The sequence below is a fragment of the Semicossyphus pulcher genome, unplaced genomic scaffold, assembly GCF_022749685.1.
Source record: "Semicossyphus pulcher isolate SPU_LCO1_2020_fin unplaced genomic scaffold, fSemPul1.0.p SCAF_13, whole genome shotgun sequence".
Taxonomy (NCBI): Eukaryota; Metazoa; Chordata; class Actinopteri; order Labriformes; family Labridae; genus Semicossyphus; species Semicossyphus pulcher.
This window is the reverse complement of record NW_027211637.1, coordinates 27,235,715-27,259,476: the sequence shown is the minus strand read 5'-3', so window position 1 is coordinate 27,259,476 and position 23,762 is coordinate 27,235,715. Positions and strand designations below refer to the sequence as shown.

The window sequence follows — 23,762 nt, the reverse complement described above, 5'->3', positions numbered from 1 at the left end:
TCTCTTTTTATAACCATGCGAGGTACGCACATTGGTTTTGCTAATCTAAATTACAGATCTTTCTCGACCTTGGTGTTCTTCTGTAATCATCAGTCTTTTTCTTCATGCAGGCAGCACCTCCAGCCAAGTCAGGCAATTATTGCTTTAAAAGGAGTAATTAAATGGTTCTTCCCCTGAACTGAGGGCCTGTGTGATTTATGTGGACTGTGAGCACATAGAGGAGGATCTCTCAGCTGTGCCAGGGCGAAGAGGCCCCGTCTTCCCTACCAGGCTCCACCTGCTGAGGCTCTATTATGACCCCGTCATGGGTACAAGGGGTGTAGATGGAGGCACACCAGGGGCTACAATTTGGCACCAACACTTGCCTGCAGTCAGATTGTTTGGCTCAGTCATCAGTCTTCTTCAGTGTGTTGTTTCACCAGGGCTTTCCCTGTGCAGGAATAATGGAACACAAGATTTAAGGGAGATAATAGAAGAATGAGAGGAGAGTTGTTTTTTCATGCCTATTTGTTTTTTAGAACAAGCCAGACAGACGGGCAGAGATTAGGGTCTGATCAGGCCTGGTGCTGTCTCTCTCAGGGCAAGTCAGCACTATTGCTGCAGCCTAGAGGAGGGGCTCTGCTTTTGATATCATATTTCCACCCATAATATACAACCTAGTCTACATGAAAATGTAAATATAACAATTGTAAAAGTCCTGATTCAAACCTGTTCTGTCTTGCTGCCTGATTAATGGCCCCTGTAAATATATTTCAAAGAAGAACAGAAGAGCACGCTTACACCATAAACTATTTGTATGCAAGTTTGAACTTCAACCCTGATTGACACTTTAAAATGTGTTGGATCCCTGGAAACAAATGTTTTCAGCCCCGTCTCAAAAACTTTTTAAAGAACACATTACCAATGAAAAGCATTTATTTAAAACGGTTGCTGCCAAATATTTATCATATTCTAAACGACAGCATGCATTGTCAGTCACGCCTCATCCCACCTCACCCCTGGGCGGGAATAAGTTGGAATTTAGCAGAGGAATTAGTGTTTGCTGGCGCGGATACCTTCACGTGGTTCACTGGGTTCATCTTTCAAAATGCAAACAAAATATTCATTTAATTTAATCATGGAAATATGCTATTATGTTATTGCACATTGTCTGAGGTGGCAAAGGTTATCTATAGAGGACTGTCACTAAGGTCAGAAGGAGTGATGTCACCCTTCTGGTGAAAGCTGACTCTTAAATTATCCTCTTTTTTTCCCCTTAGAGGTCATGACTTCTGGCTTGTGCTGGCTTGTCCATTAGCTCAGTGATGAGTCACACATAAAGCACACTGTAGTTAGTTTCACTGTCTTCTCTCCTATACCTGACTGGTTCACTTCGCTGATTAACCACCGGAGCTCGGTGTATTTTCACACGAACACACAGGGCCCCTTGCCTATAATTACCTCTTATTATAGTAGGAAGTGGATCCCTCACATCTGCTTCCAATGAATGGCCAGGTTAACCCCCCTGCTTTCTTGTATTATTGCATAAACTCCTGGCAAACAGATGTCTTCGTAGGTGTGTGAACACCTTCAAATTAAGGCCTGTTGTTGAATTATGAGGACAGGTGAAATTTGTCTGTCAACTCTTGGAAGGAAGATACTCCCAGACTTTGTTTATGGTTGTCAGATGTCGGCCCTGGGGTTTGTTGTGCAGTTGGTACAAAGCCAGACGCGTTCTCTTAAGCCTGCATGACTTATATTTGGAGTGTTATTAAAGGGAATTAGCAGGTAAAGATTTGTTCCCCCCTGCAGCGTTATTTTAAAAACTGGCCCCTCAAGGAACAATGAAATCACAGATATGATGTAGATTTATAGCGTCATCACATATGTAGTAAACGTCGGTTTTTATAGCAACACAGACCAGGTGGAAGCGAATGTTTGGGGCTCTAAAAATGATGATAATACATTTAGAACTTTGGCGTGGTCTTTGATGATGTCTTTATAATGTCTGGGATCGCTTCAGTCATAATCAACAGCCTGTAACATACCTTGTTTCTGTTGTGAAACACATGTTGAAACCACATGACAACAGTTAAATTAATAGAGTTAGGGCTTCTGTTTAACTGGCCCACCTTTTTTAGGTTAACTGCTTACATTAATGTCCTGCCTCTGGCGGATTTTAATGGGAGCCTTTTACAAAGAAAGGACCAGCGTCATTAAAAAGCCTCTGCTTGTGAGGGTATATGTCTGCCACATAAATGGCCACAATATGGCTTTGTGGTTTCACTTAGCTACCTAACAGTGGGATTATAATGGCGTCTTGTTATTTCAGCCACTTTGATAAAAATTCATCTGCACTTAATAAAAAAATAGACGGTGCTAGAGGCGTTGTATTGCAGGGTGTACTTGTAGAGCCAGCCGGTTAACTACTGTTGACCACTGTGGTGAGCTAATTGCTTACAAGCTAACAAGCAGGGAACATGCCAGCAATAACCAGACATGATAGCTCTCCAAGCTTCTTTCTATTTCTTGTACTCGGCTGTTAATCCCTCGTTACTTTTTGTTCAGGGCATTACTTCATTTATTTAATGATTAAGAGTTATTGAAGATTGGGTAAGAGCTCCAGCTAGCATACTTGCTAACTTCCGCAAGCTAGGTTGCTAACGGGAAAATATGTTCATCGTCTAATCAAAGGAAGTTTTCTCCATTGCCTCTCATAACACAGTCTGCAAATGATACATTTTATTGGTGAGCTATTTTTAGGTTAAATTAAAAGGAATGATGCGAGACAACAACAAATTATATGAATGTTGCTAACTGCTACTCATGGCGGATTCATGATGGGTCTCTCTCTAAATAACATAACAAAGACTACGGTCTAGACCTGCTCCTTTTGTGTCTTGAGATAACTTTGGTTATGATTTGGCGCCGTACAAATAACATTTGATTGATGCTAGCTTCATCCTTAGTGTAGAAAGACTGCATGTAGGTATTGACTTTACCCCTACAAGGCAATTTTAATTTTAATTGTGCTGTGAAATGGCACTGTTAAAATGCTGTGTGTGTGCTGGCCCCCACATGAAGGTGCCGTAGGCTACATTATGATGAGACGGGTTTTCAACAATTCTGTAATTTAACCGCATTATTTAAACCAAAGCTTATTAATCGAGTGCCAAGCCAATTTAAGTCAACATAGGCTTGGCTCAGGCTCTTATACCTTTGTTTTCAAATAATACAGGTCGTAAATCTTGCTCTTCTATTATGCTACAGTTAAAAAGAAGACTTCAAAAAGGTTATGAAAAGTCAATCCTTCATCTATATAGTATGAATATATGGCATTGGTGTCTAGCCTTACAGTAACTTGAAGTAGGACAGATTTCCATTCTTGCTGACGTAGTATAAACTCACAATTGTTCATTGGAATCCGGTCTGTTTTTGTCTGTTGACACTGTAGTGAATGCTGTGTTTGCATGTAGGTATTGTTCCTCCCTGAACATGCACGCAGTTTATTTCTGGGACTATCTGGTGGAGGAAGGATAAGTGATGTAAAGGAAGTGTTTAATTTAGCTTAGGGACTTTATCTGGCTCTCAAAGCGTAAGATCCAGCAGGCGTGGTCCCGTCTGGGGGAATTCCTTCCCCTAAGTTCTTAAGGGAAAATAGGAAAGCTGTCAGGCTTGCTGAAACACTCTTTTATCACACTTACAATCCAGATATACGTGCTACTGGATTTATCAACACGGCTAAAAATACTGCCTGCTGTCTGAAGAGTATTTACACAGGATGAGCTTTTGAAGTTATATTTACGGCTTTGTTTTATGAATCTGTTTGTTCCTGAGTGGATCGTTTGCTTTCCTAATCAATCTGTGAATCACGGTACCTGAAACCACACCACGACCTGCTAGACTGCTGAGGGACAGACTGGTGAATGATCCCTGCAGGGAAACAGTCTAGACAGGAAGATTCCCAGTCTAGGTGAGTTAATATACTGAAGGTTATTTCGCTGATACAGTCGGTAACTAAATACACAAAGTCATAGCTTTTAAGCATGAGTCATATGGACATTTTATCTGAGGTTCAACAGGATAAGTAGCGATGATTAATGGAAAGCCCATTAAAAAGCAATAAATGGCTACCATACTCCTTCCTTCAGCCGTTGCTTTTAGTGCAATAAAGGGATATAGCTGTTAAATTAAAATAACCTGTGATTTTGTTGGTGAATGTTTTAGCACGTGTCGCATCATGTTTTATAAGGAGGCCTGCAAAACTGCACATGATGTAGGGAAACTCCGAGAAGTCTCAAGAGGCTCTCGTCGAGGCTCCTTGTTGACCTTGGACAAAAGTAATGACGGGATTTCTCTTTATCTCTCATCCAACAGCTTTTCCCCTGGCCCTCATTCATGGCCATATCTTCATCCTGCACTCTCTTAGTTTGCTTATCCAAAGTCTGCTCCGAGACCGGCTGGTTTGGATTTGCAAACTTGCTTCTAAAGTCGGAGGCGCTGCGACGGTATAAGGAGCTACTTGTGTTCAACTGTTTAGTTAAAACAACAGCTGCCGAAAACTTGTTAAAAGTTTTAAGTGATTTTTCTCATAAATCTTTCCCATAAACAAGGGAAAGACTGACTGCTCCTGCTCCTGCACATTTACAGGCTTGGAAAGGTATAGACGATGTGGAATACAGAGAAGATGAATATGAAACATGACCCTAATGGAGTGGCCAGAGGTTACCCTGAGATATACAGGTAAACTAATCCTATATAGGGTCAGGGCTTTCTTGGGAAATCCAAACTTCCCATCACTCAGATTCCCCAGATCCTTCTTCTCGAACCAACCTCCAGAGCATAATCCGGTTCTTTGCAAAGCGTCCTGCCCCTTGATCCTTTGTCAGGGGGTGACGGAGGGAGTCTGAATCGAGGGGTTTAAACTGTGCATGGAGAAGGTGAGAGCCAATCAGAATGAAGGCATTTGATGCTGACAAAGTGGGCACCTGATCCCCTCTCACATGCCGAACCTGATAATTGGCTTCAGGAATGTTCACGTTCCTCTGCTTTAGGGGATCGTTAAAGAAGCAAAGCTGGCTGGATTCTTGGAGGGTGGTTAAGATTTGCCTTGATCCTTGGATTGGGGGAAATAAATGACTTCCTTCAGCAAACACAGAAGAGAACCTGCAGGAAAGTCCCATGTTAGGCTGAAGTTTAAGGTCACATCTCTGCGAGCAAGAGCGGGGGCGGATTTGCTTCAAAACACGTGTCTATTTTTGGGAATTAAACATTTGGAGCTGTCAAAACAAAACTGCTTAATCGTTCTCTTCTGTGTTCTCTGTACTGCCATCCAACTGAATCTCAATCTCATAGGCTGTAAGGCACTCATTCTTACTCTCAGGAGCTCAGCAATTTGAGGAGATCTGGAGTGGTGTGCTGCACAGATGTGGGTGTGCCCGTATGCTGAGCAGCAATTGGCTGTGCCTGCCACTACTTTCTTGAAACATGGCTTTCTTTAGTGTTTATTGGTTCTTGTCCAGGTCTAACCACAAAAGGGGAGGCGAGGGGGCTGCCAACCACAGGAGCAGACTGCCTACCGTACTGAACCTCTCTGACGATAGATCTGGAAAATGCATGTGTAGAGTTTTACATTGAGGCAGCCGTGCACAAAAGCACCTTTGAAAAAGGGGGGCATGTTGAATTCAAGTTCCTACGCACGACCATTAACCACATGGCTGTTCCTGGTGGGGAATATGCAGTCACAAGCAATCCCTACATGTCTTTAAAGTAATGAGTAACGGCAGTTTTGTTTAAGTATAAATGTTGATGCAGTAAGGCGTTGGTAAACAAGACTGTTCTGAAGCGGATCAGAGGTCTCAGGACGTCTCCTCACCGGACCTTGCACCCTGTTCTGTCCTGCACCCACTCTGGCTGCAGGGCCTCTGGAGGAGGGTGTAATAACACCTGCAGCTACGCAGCTGAGGTATTTTTATCTCCCCCTGGAATTCCACCTCCTCGTAGATCTCCTGTCGAAATGCATGGGAAGTCGGTCAGTGGCGATTTTTGACATAGATTTATACAGGTCACCTGCTCCACCAAGTGTCAGTCATTCTCCTCACTGCATCTGCCTACATTACGTCATCGTTGGACCCGGTGCACGCTGGTACCGTTGAGAATGGTCAGTCAAGTTCCCAAGCGTTCACACAACTTTCCATGATCAGAATGAAAGCAGGATTTTGTCTCCGGATGATGCAAACAGCCAGCAGCTGTCGAGCTGTTGAGTCAAACTCGCCGCTGCATCTCAATTTCACCAGTTCTCCCAAAAGTAGCCGATGTGTTCTTCCAACCCTGTTTTATAACCCGAAAAAACAAGCCTGCACGACCTGGAAAATATGCTGGCATTTGGAAAGGAAATGGCAAAGGCACAAAATGGCTTTACTTTGTTGCTGGTGAATTAGCATCAAACTTCCACAGCATACTGTATGTCACGTTGCAGCAGCTGAGGGCATTCATAATGGAGTTATTTATAATACTTATAAGAGTGACTACTTTAAATGAGGGATCCTCGCGTCGACTGTAAATAACGATTTCTGCAAGAGAAAGAAGTGCTTTGGATTTGGGGCACCCTCACTGGGATTTGATACCATCTGTACTTTAGATGTTCCTCTGATTCTACTGCAGATTATTAAAGTGTTCGCAGTTGTTCGTTGTGTTGTCCCCTTCAAAGGATATGAGATTAGCTCCAGCTGTACGTGATGTAAAACGCAGAAGAAAGTTGATATGGACGTTAAACAGAGAGAATTATTTACCCGGCTCTTTGATGTGACGGCTCAGATTCAGATCCTGTATTAGTGACCTCATGCATAATGAAAGAGCAGGAGCACCCTCCGAAGCATTATTAAATAAAAAATGAAACAAGAGCAACAGTGAATCCTGTTGTTTACGCCTGAAGACAAAACGGAGGCCATCATCTTTTTTACCTCGGTATCAGATGACCTTGCGGTGCCATGAACTCATTGAGAATTGCTTTGCCAAGTGTTAATGAAAGTGTAAAATTCATATATTAATGGTTATTATTAGGCGCTTAGCCCTGTGATGCTCGCATGAATATTTTTATCTGGTAATTTGAGATTAATGTTAAAGATGAGAGAACCCTTTTCATGCTTGCTTGTGTGGGCTGTGATAAAAGCCGACCTTTCCTTGTTGCCCGTGGATATGTGGTGCTGTTCTGCAAGTGAGGACACGGCAGATCTGATTTCTCCGGCTCTGTTCTCTTGTCTACTCCCACATTTGGCTTCCCATGGCGCACAGGTTAGCAGAAACAGCTGGCAGATAATTTCCAATGGGGAGGATGGAGGGGAGGGGAGGGGGGGCTCTTGAAAGGCAAAGATAACCTCTGAATACCTTCTCTCCTTCCTCCCTTTGATGATTTTGTCAACATCAGACTGTACCGTCTTGTTTGCGCTGAACATCTGGAGAGGAGCACAGATGTCTCTTTACTTACAGTGCTATTATGTTTATATTAATGGCATAAACAGCTGAGAAAGAATATTATTGTTCTCACAGCCCATCACTTCTTCAGTGGACTTTTGTTGGCAGAGCTTTCAGAGAATTACTGAAAAAAGTGGTGGGAAAAAAAGGAAAGAGACTTTGAAGTGCAGATGGCGCCCGACAAAGAGCTCCGTCCAGTTAACAGCAGGTTTTGTTGTGATGTTAGACGCTCAGGGTGCATCTTGGGTTACCAAACAAAGACCAGAAAAAAGACGCTCAACATGTTGGAACTGTTTTGCGTTCCAAAAGCTTCACCATGGTTTCCTGCCAAATCCCGGTTAAATATGAGATCGCCATCCCAAATAGCATGACCTTGGGAACGGGGGAAAGTGGTTCTACCAAAACGGAATTATTCCCCTCGGCTTAGACGCCTGGAGAGTTCCCTCTCTCCCTCACCAAAGGGTCAGCTCTCACAAAGTCACATCATGAGAATTATTGTAAAGATGCAAATTACTTATATCTGCACCTCAGCGGAAAGTTGAACATATATCGCTGCTCCAAGGATCCAATTTGTTCCAGAATGGTTACATAAGCTGCGTACTTAGAGAGATTTTGCCTACTTAGCCTGCTTTTCCCACACAGTGTAACCATGAACTAATCAAGTATGATCCACAGGGGGGGGGGGGAGTGAGTTGACAGACTGAGCTAGTTCTGGCCTGTGATTATGTGGGACAATACGAGTGTGGCCAAGTCAACAGGTGGTGTCAGATTAGTTGGTCCAGAGGCGAGAATGAGCGAGAGAGGAAGAGAAGGAGGGTAAATCTAACACTGCCGCTGCCACCAACGTGGGGAAACCAGAGCCTAATGACAGAGCCATCAAACAGCTGCTGCTACTTCCTTTCCAAAGCTGAACTGACCACGAACCTTTAAATCAACTCGGCAGAATCTGCCGCTATGTTTAAAAAAAGACATTTCACATCATTTTAAGCAATGTCTTTACGTCGGTCCGTTACTTTGGCCCAGACCTAAAACTCTCACTAGCTGTTGGATGGATTGCTCCGGCCTTTTGAAAAGATGTTCATAGTCCCTGGAGGACGAAGCCTAATGATGATGCCCTGACTGTTCTGAAGCTGTCATGGGGCCTATTTTTTTGGATTTAAGTGGAATTTCTCGAGAATTGTTGGGTAGATTTTTATCAAATTTGGCACGGATACTCATGGTCTCCAGAGGATGAATCATACTTTGTTTATCCCCTGGCAGACATCTACTTGATTGATTGCTTCTACTAGCAGCTTCGCTCAAGGATGGAGATGTCCGTCAGTGGGGCAGTTTGGTCCAGACTGAAATGTAATTTGGTCAACATATTCGTGGTACCCAGAGGATGATTTTGGGTTAGGGTTAGGCCTTCCTTTTCCACCATGAGGTTAATATTTGTGTTTTATATTGGTGTTCTAGCGTTGGATGGATTATAACGACATTTTGAACAGATACCCATGGTGTCCAGAAAATTAATCCCATTGACTTCGGGTAATAAGGTGGAAATCTTCACATTTCCTGGACAACATCTAAGCCTACTTGATGAATCAGCCACACTCCCCGCTCTGGTCTTGGATTGGAAATGTTGGTATGTCCGTCAGTGAGGTCACCTCTTTGGTCCAGACTGTAGATTTTGTACACGCTGTTCATGCTATCCAGAGGGAGAATCACAATGACTTTGGAGATCTCTTGACTTTTCCTCTAGTGCCACCATTGATTGACATTTGGGTTTTTTGAAATGTCTTGACATCTACCAGATTGATTGCCATTAAATTTGGTAGAAACATTTACATCTGCCACATCCTGAACTTCTCTACTTCTGCTACATCAACAGGTCAACGTTTTAACTTTGGTGTATGACCAGCTATCCTGTGTTGTACATCTGATACATTATATTTTAAGTTATATATGGGATCAGTGCTGGGAGCTATATACTGTAACGACTGTATGTGTAGCAAAAAGGAAATAGCTCCTCTTGTACAAGGAAATCCACACTTCTCGTGCATGAATCTACTGCAGCTAAAGCTCAAGTAGATCTTTGTCCTGAGGCATTAGTGTGCTGCAGTGTCAGCCTAATGCTCAGGCACCTCAGATGCCTGATCCCTCTGAGATCTCCAGGGGGAAGAAGAAAAGCAGACATCTTAAGTGACACAGCACCGCTTTCAAAAGGCCTCTCTCTGGTATAAATAAACAGGCCAGTGCTGGCCGAGCCGGAGCTGCTCTTCGCCCCTCCGAGCTGCCACCAGACTCCGCACCTCTCTTTTCAGCTGTCGTCTGGGGGAACTGGAGCTGGCCCTTCAGTCCCCTCCCTCCCGGCGTGACACTCTCTCAAAAATGTTACCGGAAACAAACACACTATTTTAAGACCCTACGAAGGACTCTCACGGTGTTTATGTTTGATATGAGATGCCTTTCAGGTGAGATCTGGTTCTATCTCCGTAGTTGCATCATTCTGCTTTCTTTATTGTCTTTGCTATGAGTTACACACTTTACTCTCCGGCTTGTTTTTCCCCATTAGAGTGTAAATATTCATTGGAATATTTTCTCCCTATAAGAGCGGCAGTAGCTTTAAGAGCTAAACCTCCAATCCAGTAAATTGCCTTTCCCACAAACCACAGAGCCCAATTAAAACAGAGTAGGTTCACTCCTGGCTGATAACTGCGCGCATGTTAACAAGTTGTGTTTTCGAGTGTTTGTGTGCAGGCATTTCTTCAGGCCGTAACGTGTAAATAAGGGGATGGATTCAGAGCTTTTGTTCGCTGATGGTGGGGGCCTTCGAGCGCTATCAGCGGGCGAGCTGTGACTGTGATTCTAGGTGGTCTGTTGACGCGGGGTCCTGCCGGGGCCCCTGCTGGGGTGATAATTGAAAAGACTGGGCTTCTGAGGGTGTCAACTGTGCCTTCACGCCTAGAGACGTTTGGGTGGAATGTGTTCACGCTGAATTACCCCACCCACAGTGAAAATGTAATACAGTATAGCTTTTAAAACCACTTTCAGCTACCTGTAAAAGCAGCCGGAGGAATATTAGTTTGGGAATATCCATGACCTATGGCGACTCTGCCTTTCTTTCAAACACAAATAGAAAAGATGCATGAAGGAGCTTGTGGTGTGCTGCTCTTTACACATATTCAAGGTCTTGTGGTTGTGCTATCACTGAGGCTGAAAAAAGCGCAGCAAAGATAGCATTACGGTTAGTGCGAGGCCGGGGTGTCTTGTTTCACATCCCCCTTACGATCTCTGCTCCCTGTCTGGTCGTGGTGTCGCCAGGCTGTGACCTTTGGCCTGAAATACATTATGGTGACTCACCCCCCCGCCAGTCTGCATATTGCGTTATAGGGGGCTGATTCAGACGTGGGCGGTGATGACACACAAAGTTAACCACAGAAAGTCCTTTGTTTTAATCTATAAGGGGTCTGAAGCATCAAACTAAGCTTTCCAAAGTAAAAGGCTTGTTTAAATCTGGAGTGGTAAGTACTCACATTGCAACCTGCCAGTTTTGCAAGCATGTTCAACAGTCCGTGTGTTTACTTGGTAGGCATTCATTAATTCACCCTCCTGTTCCTTTGATCTCAGCAGCAGAGAAAGAAATAAAAGCCTCACAGACAAATTGAATTTTTTCCTTTATGTAATTGTCGCTCTGCAGACATCCTTTCTTGCCCTGTGCAGCCCGCACCGCGTACACAAGCCCGCACACGCCGGATGCTTATTTGAACATGCCTCCCCAAACAGAGAGTGTTGGTATAAAGGGAGAGGAGTGTGTGAGGTTGTGTGGCAGATGTTGACTCGCTGGAGGCGCTGCTTTCTTTCACAGTGATTTTTTGAACTCTGCTGTAAACATACATGGAGAGATGGTGCAGACACACAGAACACAACAGGGTCGACTGTCTTATATCTTTTTGTTAGAGTTGTTTGATCACATAAAGACGCGGTGGGGGGTAGAGGTTTCCATCAGTCTGGAGCTTATATAGAGACTGACTAATGACACTGATTTAAAAGTTGGTTCTGTATACAGGTCTGTTGACATGCAGCAGCGCTCTGGCTTGGGACACTACGGGTATCACAATACATCGGTTATGATTCCATATATTGGAATATATTATGGTACTTTGAGCAATGTTGAAGGTTGCAACTTTTTGAAAACGTATTCTCAGAAAACTGTGCAAGAAAACACACGTCAAAACCCAGTGTGTGACTGACCGCATCAGGTCAGTGTGCGCTTTTGTGGGCAATGTGTTACAAGGACTGTCCTCGTGAGGCCGATGACAACGTGTTTGAAAGCAGGTGCGCGCTGCGGACGTAGGTGAGGACAGCGGACGAGCAGCGGACTCCCCGAACAAAGTATCCAGAGCCGTATAGACAGAGAGTTGCGTCAGTGGAGGTCCAGTATGCTCCATGATCTGCCATTGCGATGCCGCAACTCTCTCTCTCTCTCTACGGCTGTGAAAGTACCGTCACACAGTCACACACACAGTCAGTCACATACAGACCCATGTGTAGGGCTGACCCCGGCGGTTAGCCAAAAATGTATCTATTACTTATTTGTAATAAATAAAAGCAAAAATAAAAACTATTAATTAGCGATATAGTATTTTATACTCAGGTGTGTTGATACTTTTTTACACCCCTTAAATGTAGGAGTTCATTTGATTATGGGAAGACATTTTGTAAAGCTCTTTGGTGCTCCAGAGAATCCTGTATAAATCAGATTCATTGCCTCCAGTGATGTCACTTGAGTCAGCTATAGTGAGCTGGGGCACTGGTGTTGCTCAGTTAGTAGAGCAGGTGCCCAATGTGCAGAGGCTGCCGATCATTTGGTGCATGTCATCCCTCACTCTTGACTTCCCACATGTCCTGTCTGTCTTCAGCTGTCCTATGTAATAAAGGCAAAAAGAATCTCACCCGAATCTCCCACCAAACTGTCTGCAGTTAAGTTGCATTGTGGGTACTGTAGGCTGTCGGCTTGACATGAAAGAAGAATGTCTGGGGAATAAGAGATAACTGGTTCTGCTGCATAATTTTGACCTTTTTTAATTGTCCGTCATGAGTTGACAATTTAATAGGAGTAAAATGCTAACTGGGCTTTAAACATTAATGTAGTTGGATCTATGAAATATGCCCCTCAGAGAGAGAAAAGGTTCTGCCCCGTTGTGCCCTTGCAGTTAGCTGCTGGATGAATGTGTTTAATGGAATAGTCTTCAGTGCATGAAACTCTGCTGCGAAAGTGCAGGTTCCGACACATTTCTACTGGGAGACCAAGTTTATTGTGAAATGCATGCCATGGCCGTTTTGTAGGAGAGAGAATGAATGACCCGGGGGAAGATGAATAGGCAGGCACTCCAAGCATGCGTTCAAAAATGTGAACTTCGCTTTTTACTCCCTGGCCCCCTTTTTTCTTCTCTCTGCGAGCTGCTTAGCAAATCCGCTGTGTTTGTTGCCCCCACAGCGTTAGTCATGGAACACTTTGAGGAGACAATGCGTGCGTGTTGTCAGAGAGCGTTTGCCTGTTGAATGAGGAGCCTCCTTCCACTTCCTCCCCGTCCAATCACTTTGGATTAAACCCCTGTGGAAACGTCAAAAGAGCTGCAGAGAGCAGAAGGGCCTCACTCATCGGACCCTTTGTGCAGCAGGGCCTCAGGCTGAGGTTTAGTGTCAGAAGTGGCAGTTCACCTACCACTCCAAGCGAGGGTTAAACATATAGGGGACTCTGTCACTCTCACACAAACAGCTGGCCTGTTTATTTGCCCCGATTCTTTAAACGTCTGTCTCTCCTGTCTTTGCATGTGTGTGGAAAAGGGGAAAAAATCTTCTTTTCCGTCTTCTCTTTCATCACCGTTGCACAACACAGGGCCAGAAGCACCTGACAGAAACTCATCCATACGTGAAGATCAGCGTGTTAGAGCTGTGAAACATGTTCCGGTGTCAGAACGAACGTTTTATTTATATTGTGCGATGGGAAGCATCTCAGAGAATCTGCAACATAATGCAGCGTACTCTCATGCATTTTTCATGGGATTCTGGCATCCATATCTCTTGTGTCGACATAATTTATTCTTACATTATCAAGGTGCTGTAATGGACTTGATTTAATGCAACCCTGCTGATACTCCTGCACCTATTCCTCAGATAGCAGCCGGTCAAGTAAAGGGAGTGCTTTGCTTCTGCAGCTCAGTCCTCGTTGGTGCCTGGTAGCGCTTGGTGGGCTCCTTCTTTTCACCTAAAGAGAAGAGTATGTGTCAAGCTTTCATCCACTTAATGCTCTCTGCAGTTTACATTCCATTCCTGTTTAGTACACGCTGCTACTTCAAGTCTAAGCAGATATTGTTGGTGCGGAAGAGGGAGAGAGCAAGAGAGGGGAGGGAGGTGAAGGAGGGAGGGCTGGAGGGTCAAGGAGGTTGGGAATTCATCTTGTGAAGGATTTCTGAGAGAGCCTTTGCACTGCTTGCTTCAAAGGTCACAAGTCGGCGTTTGAATCCATTGATTGGAAGGAGCGATACGGCGTGCTGCCTCTTTTCACCTTTCCATGTTTGCCGATCACACGCTCTGCTGGGGACGAAAGCAGATAAGATGCGTTAGCTCAGAAGATGCTTTAAATGCTAAACCTCGGCTAACAGCAAACAGTGTTACATATTTTCATGAGAGAACATAACTCCTGTGAGACCCCTCGTAAGCTTCGTGTATGAGCTCGGTCCAGCTTTTTTATTTTCTGTAACGCATCGGCTATGCCTTCAAGATGTTTCTCACACATCGTCCTGCAGCTGCATCAGTGGGTTTATTAGCAGAGTGGGCGAATCGAGTCCCCCCACAGAATTCTTCTCACACAGCTTCTGACAGGCTCTGGCTGTCACAGAGATGTAACAAGGATGCCAGAGAGTGGGCTTGTTCTAGTGTCCGTGTGTTGGTGCATGTGTGCATGAGGGTGTGGGTGTATGTTTGCATGCATGCAACATGACATTTATGAGGACATGGTCAAAAAACCCGCTAACACCCGTCATTTTTGCTTACTGTGAAAGGTTACAATCGGCATTCAGACCCGGTCAAATTACTCTGCAGTAGACCCGGGTAATTATCGCCTCGGCTCCGATCAGCAACGAAGGGAACACAAAACCCGTGTCGACACGCTAATCTCGGCCCCCTCTCCGGCGTGATGCTATGCTCCGTCGGTAACTTCTGCGACTCCTCGTCATCTCAGCTACAAATTCCGCCGGTCTCCGTCAGAGCAGTGCTCGAACATCGTTCCAAATTTGTCGGCGCCAAGTTCGACAAATCAATTGAATGAGTTATAGCTACAATAAAGACCTAACCACGGTAACATCTTCACTGTTTACTGTTTCGGGTGACGCAGCAGAAAACAGACCGACAGGAGTATACTTCACTGGCAATGGGAACAGAGACAATCAGCATTTATAAGTGGGTCTTACCGGGTCTAAAAAACCTGCGTCAACACGCTAAATTTAGGTGGGAAAGGGGTATAACAGGTAATTCATCATAGTCAGCTGTGGCTTACTGATAGAGTCGGTCGTCTTTCATTCGGAAGGTTGGTGGTTCGATCCCCAGCTCCCTTAGTCCACATGTTGAAGTGTCTTTGGGCAAGACACTGAACCATAAATTGCTCCCGGTGGCACAGCCGTGGGTGTGTGAATGTGATGACCGACTGACAGTTGGACACTTTTTGCCATCAGTGTGTGAATGTGTGTGTGAATGGGTGAATGTGAAATGTCGTGTAAAAGCAGCTTTGAGTCGTCGTAAGACTAGAAAAGCGCTACATAAGTACAGTCCATCTACCATCATCAACATTTAGCCTCGTTTAGGTTTTGGCAAGGTTATTGTTCATGTGGTAACGTAGATGCATGAAACACTTATTTTGAAAAGTCAAACTTCAACATGTCAGATTCTGGAACGTCGAGAAAAGTTTGCAGTGAACAAGTACGGACCAAAGTCACAGTAACCATCACGTCCCTCACAAAGCCCACACATGCACATTACTTCTTCCTCTGGGTTTGATATCCTAAAGAAATTGCTTGTGAATGCGGTTAAGCAGCTCAATGTGAGATTTCTGATGGGAAGGCTCAAAGGATAAGTCTGCTGAGATTCTGTATTTTTGTTGCTGTGGAGGAATCTCACAATAAGACCAAAACCAACACCGAATACGTCCCAATAACACGTCTGAAACAGCTCAGTGCTGAGGAGCTCCATTGTGGTGCAATAACTACCAAAACATAAATGAGTCACACCGTTGCACTGGGAGACAAGTTTGTTTATTCTGATAAACTTGAGAACTGTAATTTATTTTGAGTCAATCCCAGATCAGTCCCACGTTGTGCGACACTCACTCTAGGCCAAAACAGATCCACCATTTCTTCCGTGCTTCCTCTTTTAATGACTCATGCCTTTAGTAGAGCTGTTTGACAAAGACAGACTCAGTAGTTTTAAAGATCTGAGAGACAGACTAACACAAGGGAGTTAATGATAATGACCCAAACATCACATTTGGCCAGCATTACCTTTTAGGTTTAAATGCACCACCAAGGAACAGGCCTCCAAATGTATGCACTAGGGATGCACGATATTGGATTTTTTGCCGATATCCGATATGCCGATATTTTACAACTCATTTAGCCAATTACCGATACCAATACCGATATTTTTTCCCCACACACCTCATGGCAGAGATCATCAACTCTCTTCTGTATTGGAATTAGCGTACAGTATAATGGTGATACTCTTACATGGTGATACATTTGTTACAACGGTCGGGGTGACGGTCATTACAAAGAGCAGTTTTGCTATCTATCTGGACACTTTGAAAAACTTCCACACCACGGACATTTTGGCTTCTAACTCTCTCATGCTGCAGGTAGACACACGTGACATCATCACGTTGCGCCGCGCAGGTTGTCTTCGCGCCGGGGACATTGCGCCGAGGTCGGGAAGTTAATCAAGTGTGCAGCAGCGCATTATTTTATCGGTTAATTATACCGGGGCGGCTGTGGCACAGTGGTAGAGTCAGTCGTCTTTCAATCGGAAGGTCGGAGGTTCGATCCCAAGCTCCGTCAGGCTACATGTCGAAGTGTCCTTGGGCAAGACACTGAACCCCAAATTGCCATAGCCAACGGGTATGAATGTGGTATCTGATTGACAGTTGGGCAATTTACGTAGCAGCCTCTGCCATCAGTGTGTGAATGGGTGAATGTGATATGTAGTGTAAAAGCAGCTTTGAGTGGTCGCAAAGACTAGAAAAGCGCTATATAAGTACAGTCCATTTACCATTTACGGTGTGTTGGCCGATATCCAATAGTTAATTTTTTAGCCAATATCGGCCGATACCGATAACGTGCCGATAATATCGTGCATCCCTAGTATACACCAATGTATGCACAGGTCACCGAAAACTAATGGAAACCATTGGCATCCTGGATGGTATCTGTAGATGCATGAAATATTTATAGTGCCTATAGTATGCTTTAATGGGCTCAAGAATTCCAAAGCAACTTTATAGTCGAAGCTCCATAATCCATTTTACTGTGCATCCACGCTGGTGGCAGCCTGGTAGACGTTTGCAGTGGTCTACAGTACGTTGAAATGGTCTAAAAGTTCAGCTTATATATTGTTGTTCTCAGCTGGCCTCCCTTCATGTTGTGCTGTTGCCTCAACACACAGTTGGTCGGTAGCAACATCCAGTTAGGGAGCGATAAAGTGCATCAGGGCTGTTAAATGTGGCAAAGAGAATGCCACATTAGTTACGACACCATTATCTCAGTATCGACGTTATGATTGTAAAACTTTCACGATTAAACTTTTCACTCGGTTTAATCCCGCAAATTCAGATAAGAGGACAATGGATAATGGACAAAACCATTCTCGGGACTTATGACATTTCTTTGGGTGGTCCTACAAATAAAAGCTGTGGAGAATTGGGAAGCTTTTAATGTCTGCAATCAGCTTCTTATCCTTTTTGGGAACAAAGAAGCATGCAAATCTGATTGGCTGTTAATGGCCCGTGACTGAAATGAAATAAAAGGGCTTGCAGTATAAACGTGAATGTTAAGGAGTTAGACTTTGTTTTGGAGGAGAGATGAGAGCACGTATCCAGCTGGAAGATTTAATGACAGCTGATAGCGGTGCCCTCTTGGAAGGATATCGGCTTGGGTCGTTTCAGTCCGACCTTTTTCCAGAACGTTCTGCTTTGTGTCATTGCTCATCGATTGTTCAAGGACCAAAATGCAGTGTTTTCTCTTTGTCCTGCTGAGCAACAGCTGGGCAAACTTAAGGCCTGTCCACTTCGGTTTAGTGTCACCTGTCACTCATTATCCTCCCAATAACGCGCCCCCCCTTTTACCAGAGCTACTACGACTACATCTCGTAAGGCAAACATTGTCTATTGTGAGCGGCGTAATGCATAAGTAAACATTGGAATTCCTTTTGACAGGAATGTGTGCCTCGTCTGTGTGTCGCATGTGTGTACAATATTTATGAGAGAGTGCACGGACGTGTGCGCGCCTTCTCTTTCAACCTGGTTGCCATATGTCCCACTGGAAATTGCAACAAGTTACTAGAGCGAAGAGAACGTCTGAGGCCAGTGTCCTTGGGGTGGGGTGGAGTTCAAAGAATTACAGAGTCGGTCAAGACCTTTATCTCGAGGGAGAGATAACTTTAACACAACACGACATGCCTCAACTCCTAGACGGGGAGTAAAGGTCGACGGAGCTTTTAGAAGTAGAATGTAGCTTAGAGAGAAAGCAAATATATAAGTAGTTTCCAACTGAGACCAGATTGACATTCTTAAACAAGTCAAGCTAAACATCTTAGCTGTAAAACCAGGTGCAAACATGCACTTGTCCATCAAATGGCTTCTTTGCGTTGGTTTTTGCGCAGATGGCATCCAGCGTGTCCAGATGATACCCCCGTCCCAAGGGAGCGGGAAGCAGGAGATGATCACACCGATGGTTGGCTGGTCGGCACCACTGAAAAGAATTTGGTTAGTCAGCAGTTTCCCTTTGAAAATGGCCCGGGATTGTTGTTGTAAGGGTGTTCAGTCAGGGGAGAGAGGATTTGGGGGGATAGATCGAGTTATTTATTAGCTGGAGCCATTTAAATGGGAAAACTTCCATGACAGAGTTGGGTGGAAATACGAACTGGCGGGCCATGCCAACTGGAAATGCCAGGGGTGGCATCGTGCCACGGCGGTATCTAAACTTAAAGCCGGAGTCTGGATGCTGAGATGGTGAGAGCAGAGATAATAAACCCAGACTGAGCTGCAGTCGGGCCGGCACGGTGAACTTTATCAAGATGATCAGATACGAGAGCGGCTGGCTTAGCTTTGTGTCTCCTCATTGAGAGTGTGAGATGTGTCTATCAGGTGTTCTGTGAGGGGAGGAAGTTCTGTCTTTATAGATTATGTCGTGATGGAAATCTGCAGTCACATAATCCCTTTAGGATTTTCATACATCATAACTTCAAAGTGAGGTTAGCTACCTGCGCTATGTCAAGTCAAGGCAAGTCAAATGTATTTATATAGCACATTTAAAACAACGGAAGCGCTTTACAGAACAGTGGCAGTGGCAGTGCAAGAGATACAACAGATTATGAATATAACACACCACAGTATACTATTTCACATGCATACACACACACACACACACACTCAAAACTTCTTCATTGGCTTTAAGTATTTTCAAAGGCCAAGGAGAAGAGGTGGGCTCTGAGCAGAGCTCTGAAAGAATTTATCGAGTCTGCCCTTTTGACACGAGGAGGCGGTGAGCTCCACAGGTCGGGGCCCACAACTGAAAAGGCGCGATCGCCCCGTAGTTTTCGTTTAGCCCGAGGGACGACCAGCAGGGACTGCTCAGATGTACTTAGCTAAAAGAAAAAGTGCCAAACAGTGTCAGGGGTTTTTCCTCTGTACAATGCCATTGCCTTTTTGGGGGTAGACAGCAGCTCAGTCTGTAGGGGCTTGGCTTGGGAACCGTAGGGTGGCCGGCTCAAGTCCTGGGATGGACCAAGCATGGAATTGGGCTGGTAGCTGGAGAGGTGCCAGCTCCTTTCCTGGGCTCCGTCAAGGTGCATTCATTAGTGCATGTCCTGTTTGTGCATGTGTGTATTCAGGGCCTATGTGTGTGAAAAACTGAATTTCCTCTTGGGGATTAATAAAATATCTCTTCTTCTTCTTCTTCTTCTTTTGTAGCATTCCCAAAACAACTTAAACTTTAAAACATGTTTAAAATCGAATCTTCTCGTTTGTCTGCCGGCCCCCACTTTGGTCTGGACTTCAGTGTTCAAACAAAACTTCAGCCCAGACCAAATTAACTGAAGTAAAACATTTCTACACACAATCGTGGTCCTGAGAAGATGGAGCCTGATGACTTTGTGTCCCTGAGTGCCAACACCTGTGGGTTTTAGTGTAATATCTTGATATCTACTTGATGGATTGCCATTAAATTTGGTACAGACGTTCATGTCCCTCACAGAGTGAATTTTAATCACCCATTTCAGGTTTTTCCATTACATAAATTAAACTTTTTCATGCTTTGGATACATTTTATCCAGTACAAATCACTATCTATATCCAGCCTTGTGCCGTGTAAGACTTTAATGCTGAATGAAATTCAACCTCTCCTCGGCCCAGAGCCAGGCACTGCATTTTCAGTAACACCCTTTGCTTTTGTTCCATTCATGTAACGCGCCAGATGACACGATGCTCACAGATTTGAAAGCCTCTCGTCCTCTGAGATGCTGCATTATTAGAGGGGTTTTACCGCTGCTTAAGGTGACATAATGTTTCCATGATAGACTCCCTCCTAATTCCAAGAGCAAAGAGCCGATCGTAACGGACCACTTCTGGTATGCGTTTTTCTTTTTACCCAAGGGGGACGGAGTTTAAAGCATACTTAAACAGATTTGTGTCATTCTGATCTCAGCTTCCCTCTGGCTTTCAGAGTTTAGCCGTGTGTGTGTGTGTGTGTGTGTGTGTGTGTGTGTGTTAGCTTGCACTTGTGTGTCTTTATATGTGGGTCAATGCAGTCAGCTGTGAATATCTTTGGCCAACTTCCACTGTTAAGATTAGAACTACAAATATTAGTTCTTCTGACAATTGAGCAGTCATAAAAAGCCCTGAATGACCCGCGTTCATACTGGTTACATTAACTTTTATTTGCCCTCGAGAAGGCCTCTAAGAGATAATGAATGGTAAAAGTAAACACATCACAATGCCCCGTTTCCTGTCTCTGCTTTTGTTTTCCCTCCACCCTTCCATGGTCCATGTGTAGCACTGGGTGTAACCTCTCTGCTCAGAGACTTCAACCCCTATAAATCTCTGTGTGTTTGCCACAGGTGACTCAGGCCTCCAAGGTGTGGGGAGAGGTCCCTCTGCCAGAGGACTTGGAGGCGGAGAAAGATGTCAAGGCGGGCCGGAGCTTACTGGACGACGACGAGGACTTTGCTGCTGACGAGGCTTCAGGAGGTGGGCTTCTTAGAGGCGGGACGACCGCAAACCGCAGCGACAGCTGCGCCTAATTCATGGGAGACGTTTCTCATTAAGCATTCCTTGGATTGTTAACCCATCCAAGACCTAAAACAAGGAAATGTTGCTTAGGGATAAGTGAAAACATACTTATTCTGATTGCACAGGAACTTGTAGGATTCACATTTTTCCTGAGGAGTAAAACATTTTATGTCTCACGTGTTACATTATATGAGTTTGAACCTCTACATTGACCACATCGCTCTGCTTCTGATTCTGTCTTTAAAGATCGGGAGAGTGGAGAAGGTGATGGAAGCACCCCGTGGCCTCCAGAGAGCACAAGTAAGAGACAAGAACATCTAGTGAATCTAACAATCCTCTGTGTCACACCGTGTTAATGAGTGCTGGATCATTCAGCGTGCGCATGAAGTATGGTGCCTTCACATCCTGCTACACCCTCTCCTCCATCCCCGCCAGCCCTCCAGAGTCTGGTCATAACACACTCTTTCAGCTCTGCCTCTGAGACGTAAACATCTCCTCTCCCTCTCTTTCATCTTTTTTACCGGCGGCGGAGGTGACAGCACAATAAGATACATGAAAGCGCGATGAACAATAAAAGCTGCAGCGGAGCGCCTCTGTTTTGTGTTCCATTCACTGCAGCACTTTTTACAGCCCCCTATTTTTTGTAGACTTGAAAAGTGTTTATATGCAGGCACCCCACTTTATCACATCGCACAGTAGCAGGGGGAAAATATTTAAGTAATGTATTAAACTTTGCATGATGGGACTAACTCTTAAATCATGCCTGCGGTTTGTTGCTGCTTGTTACGCTTCGGTTCCCGGTCCATCTTTCTTGTTTTAGCCGTCTCTGGGTTCCTTTTTATTGTAGACAGCAAAACATCTGAGAGTTACAGTCACGACTTTGTCACTGCCTTAACCACCAAGGACGCCCTAATGGCACCAATTGGTCGTTTGTTTGTACAGACTGATGGTTACACTCAGAGGTGGAAAGAGTACTAAAATATTCTACTCGAGTAAAAGTACTTTTACTTTGGTGAAATTTTACTTAAGTACAAGTAAAATGACCAATCTAAAAATGTACTCAAGTAAAAGTAAAAAGTAGTTTGTTTAAAATGTACTCAAAGTAAAAGTTACTTACGGGAGGGGGACTCTCCTGTGTAGTGCAAAAAGTAGTGCAATAAATCTCAAGCTAGTTGTTTTTGATTAAAGGAAAATCAAAAACAAAATGAAACATGTCGACCTTTAAAACCCTCATGGAGGTATAACGTGTCATATTAGCTCAGACCGTCCCATAACCATTGAAGGTGGAATAAGTTGTGGATTCTGTCCTTCTTTTCTTCACCAGCAAACACCAACAACTGTCACGCTGCAAATCTATTAATCAAAATGGGTCACAAGTGTTGTGACTTTCCCTAAATGAACCAAAGAAGATAAAATCTCATTATAAGAATTTGAACGTTTCATCTCCAGCTGGGTCTGCACCACTGCTGTCTGACTTATCCGTCTCCGTCTTCCTTGAGATTTAGCGCCACTTTGTTCTCCTGCCCATCATTCGCTGCAGTTGTTTATGGGGTGTGATTTTTTTTTTCTTTCGTTTTTATTTAGGCCGACATTTTTTTTAACTCAGTAATAAATGTGATTTAAAATGTAGCGAAGTACAACACTTCAAACGAAACCTACTCAAGTAAAAGTAAAATTACAGATTTACAGACAGTACACTAAAAACTACTCTATTACAGTAACATGAGTAAATGTAATTAGTTATACTAATACTAATACTAATAATAATTATTATATTACTCACATTGGAAAAGTTGTTGAAGAAATCCATGGATGACCCAGGATGGCGCCTAATCAGTCCAGTAAGGTTTTACGCCACACACACGTCACTCTTTGGTATGAACCCCACTGAATATGCACAGTAGTGTTTTTCCTGCAGGCCTCACCTGCAACTTCCGGCTCGACCATTTAAGTTCAAATTGAGCTGGAGAATTATGACACCTTCTTAGGTCAAAAATTCATAATAGAACAAGTCACGTTGTTTGCAGTTTGAGATGGCTCGTCAGCAGGTTTAAGGACAGGGGGACAATGCTTTTTTTGGCCACTGGGAAAAATTGGAAGCAAGAAGAAGAAGATAGACTTTATTAATCCAGAGGGGGGAAATTTAATTCTTTCACTCTGTTAGTACAAACATGCTGCACACACACAGGCCCGAAATACACACATGCACAAACAGGACCCCTATGGAAATGCATTAGTGGAGAGATGTCAGAGTGAGGGGGCTGCACATGGACATGTTCCCCGAGCAGTTGGTGCCTTGCTCAAAGAAAGGAACTGGCATCTACCAGCCCCAATTCCATGGTTGTTACTGAGACTTAAACTGGCCACCCTCCGGTTCCCAAGCCAAGTCCCTACAGACTGAGCTACCGTCTACCCCAAGGCTTTGTAGCAGTACCGTGTCCGGGTTATAATTAAACAGCCATGGAGAAAGAGCGCATGCTGACCAATCACATCTCCTTGTCGCGTCTTCTTAGTCGCCAAAGTGTTGAAACATTCGCTGTGTGAATCCGATTTCAGGCCAGTCTCAACGTTGATACTATCATACCTGTCTTTTCCCCCCTGCAGGAAATTAATTCACGAAAGCAATTAAATGTTAATATCCTGATAGGTCACATAATTCCCCTCCCCATGAGGACAGAGGCCCGTTAATGGCCGCCGCGTCTTAGTTTGCCCTTGGTGCCAGACACTGATTACATCATGGCGGAGTAATTGTTTTGGTAGCGACACTTTGGCCTGA

General features: G+C 44.3%; 1 protein-coding gene across 1 annotated transcript in view; it reads left to right on the top strand.

Moving 5' to 3' along the window:
* The window catches only part of hspg2 (heparan sulfate proteoglycan 2), a 103,988-nt gene that overhangs the window by 10,347 nt on the left and 69,879 nt on the right, over window positions 1-23,762 (top strand). The window contains exons 2-3 of the mRNA XM_069660946.1: window positions 20,815-20,944; window positions 21,233-21,286. Of these exons, the coding sequence (XP_069517047.1) occupies window positions 20,815-20,944; window positions 21,233-21,286 (184 nt within the window). The remainder of the gene's footprint in view (window positions 1-20,814; window positions 20,945-21,232; window positions 21,287-23,762) is intronic.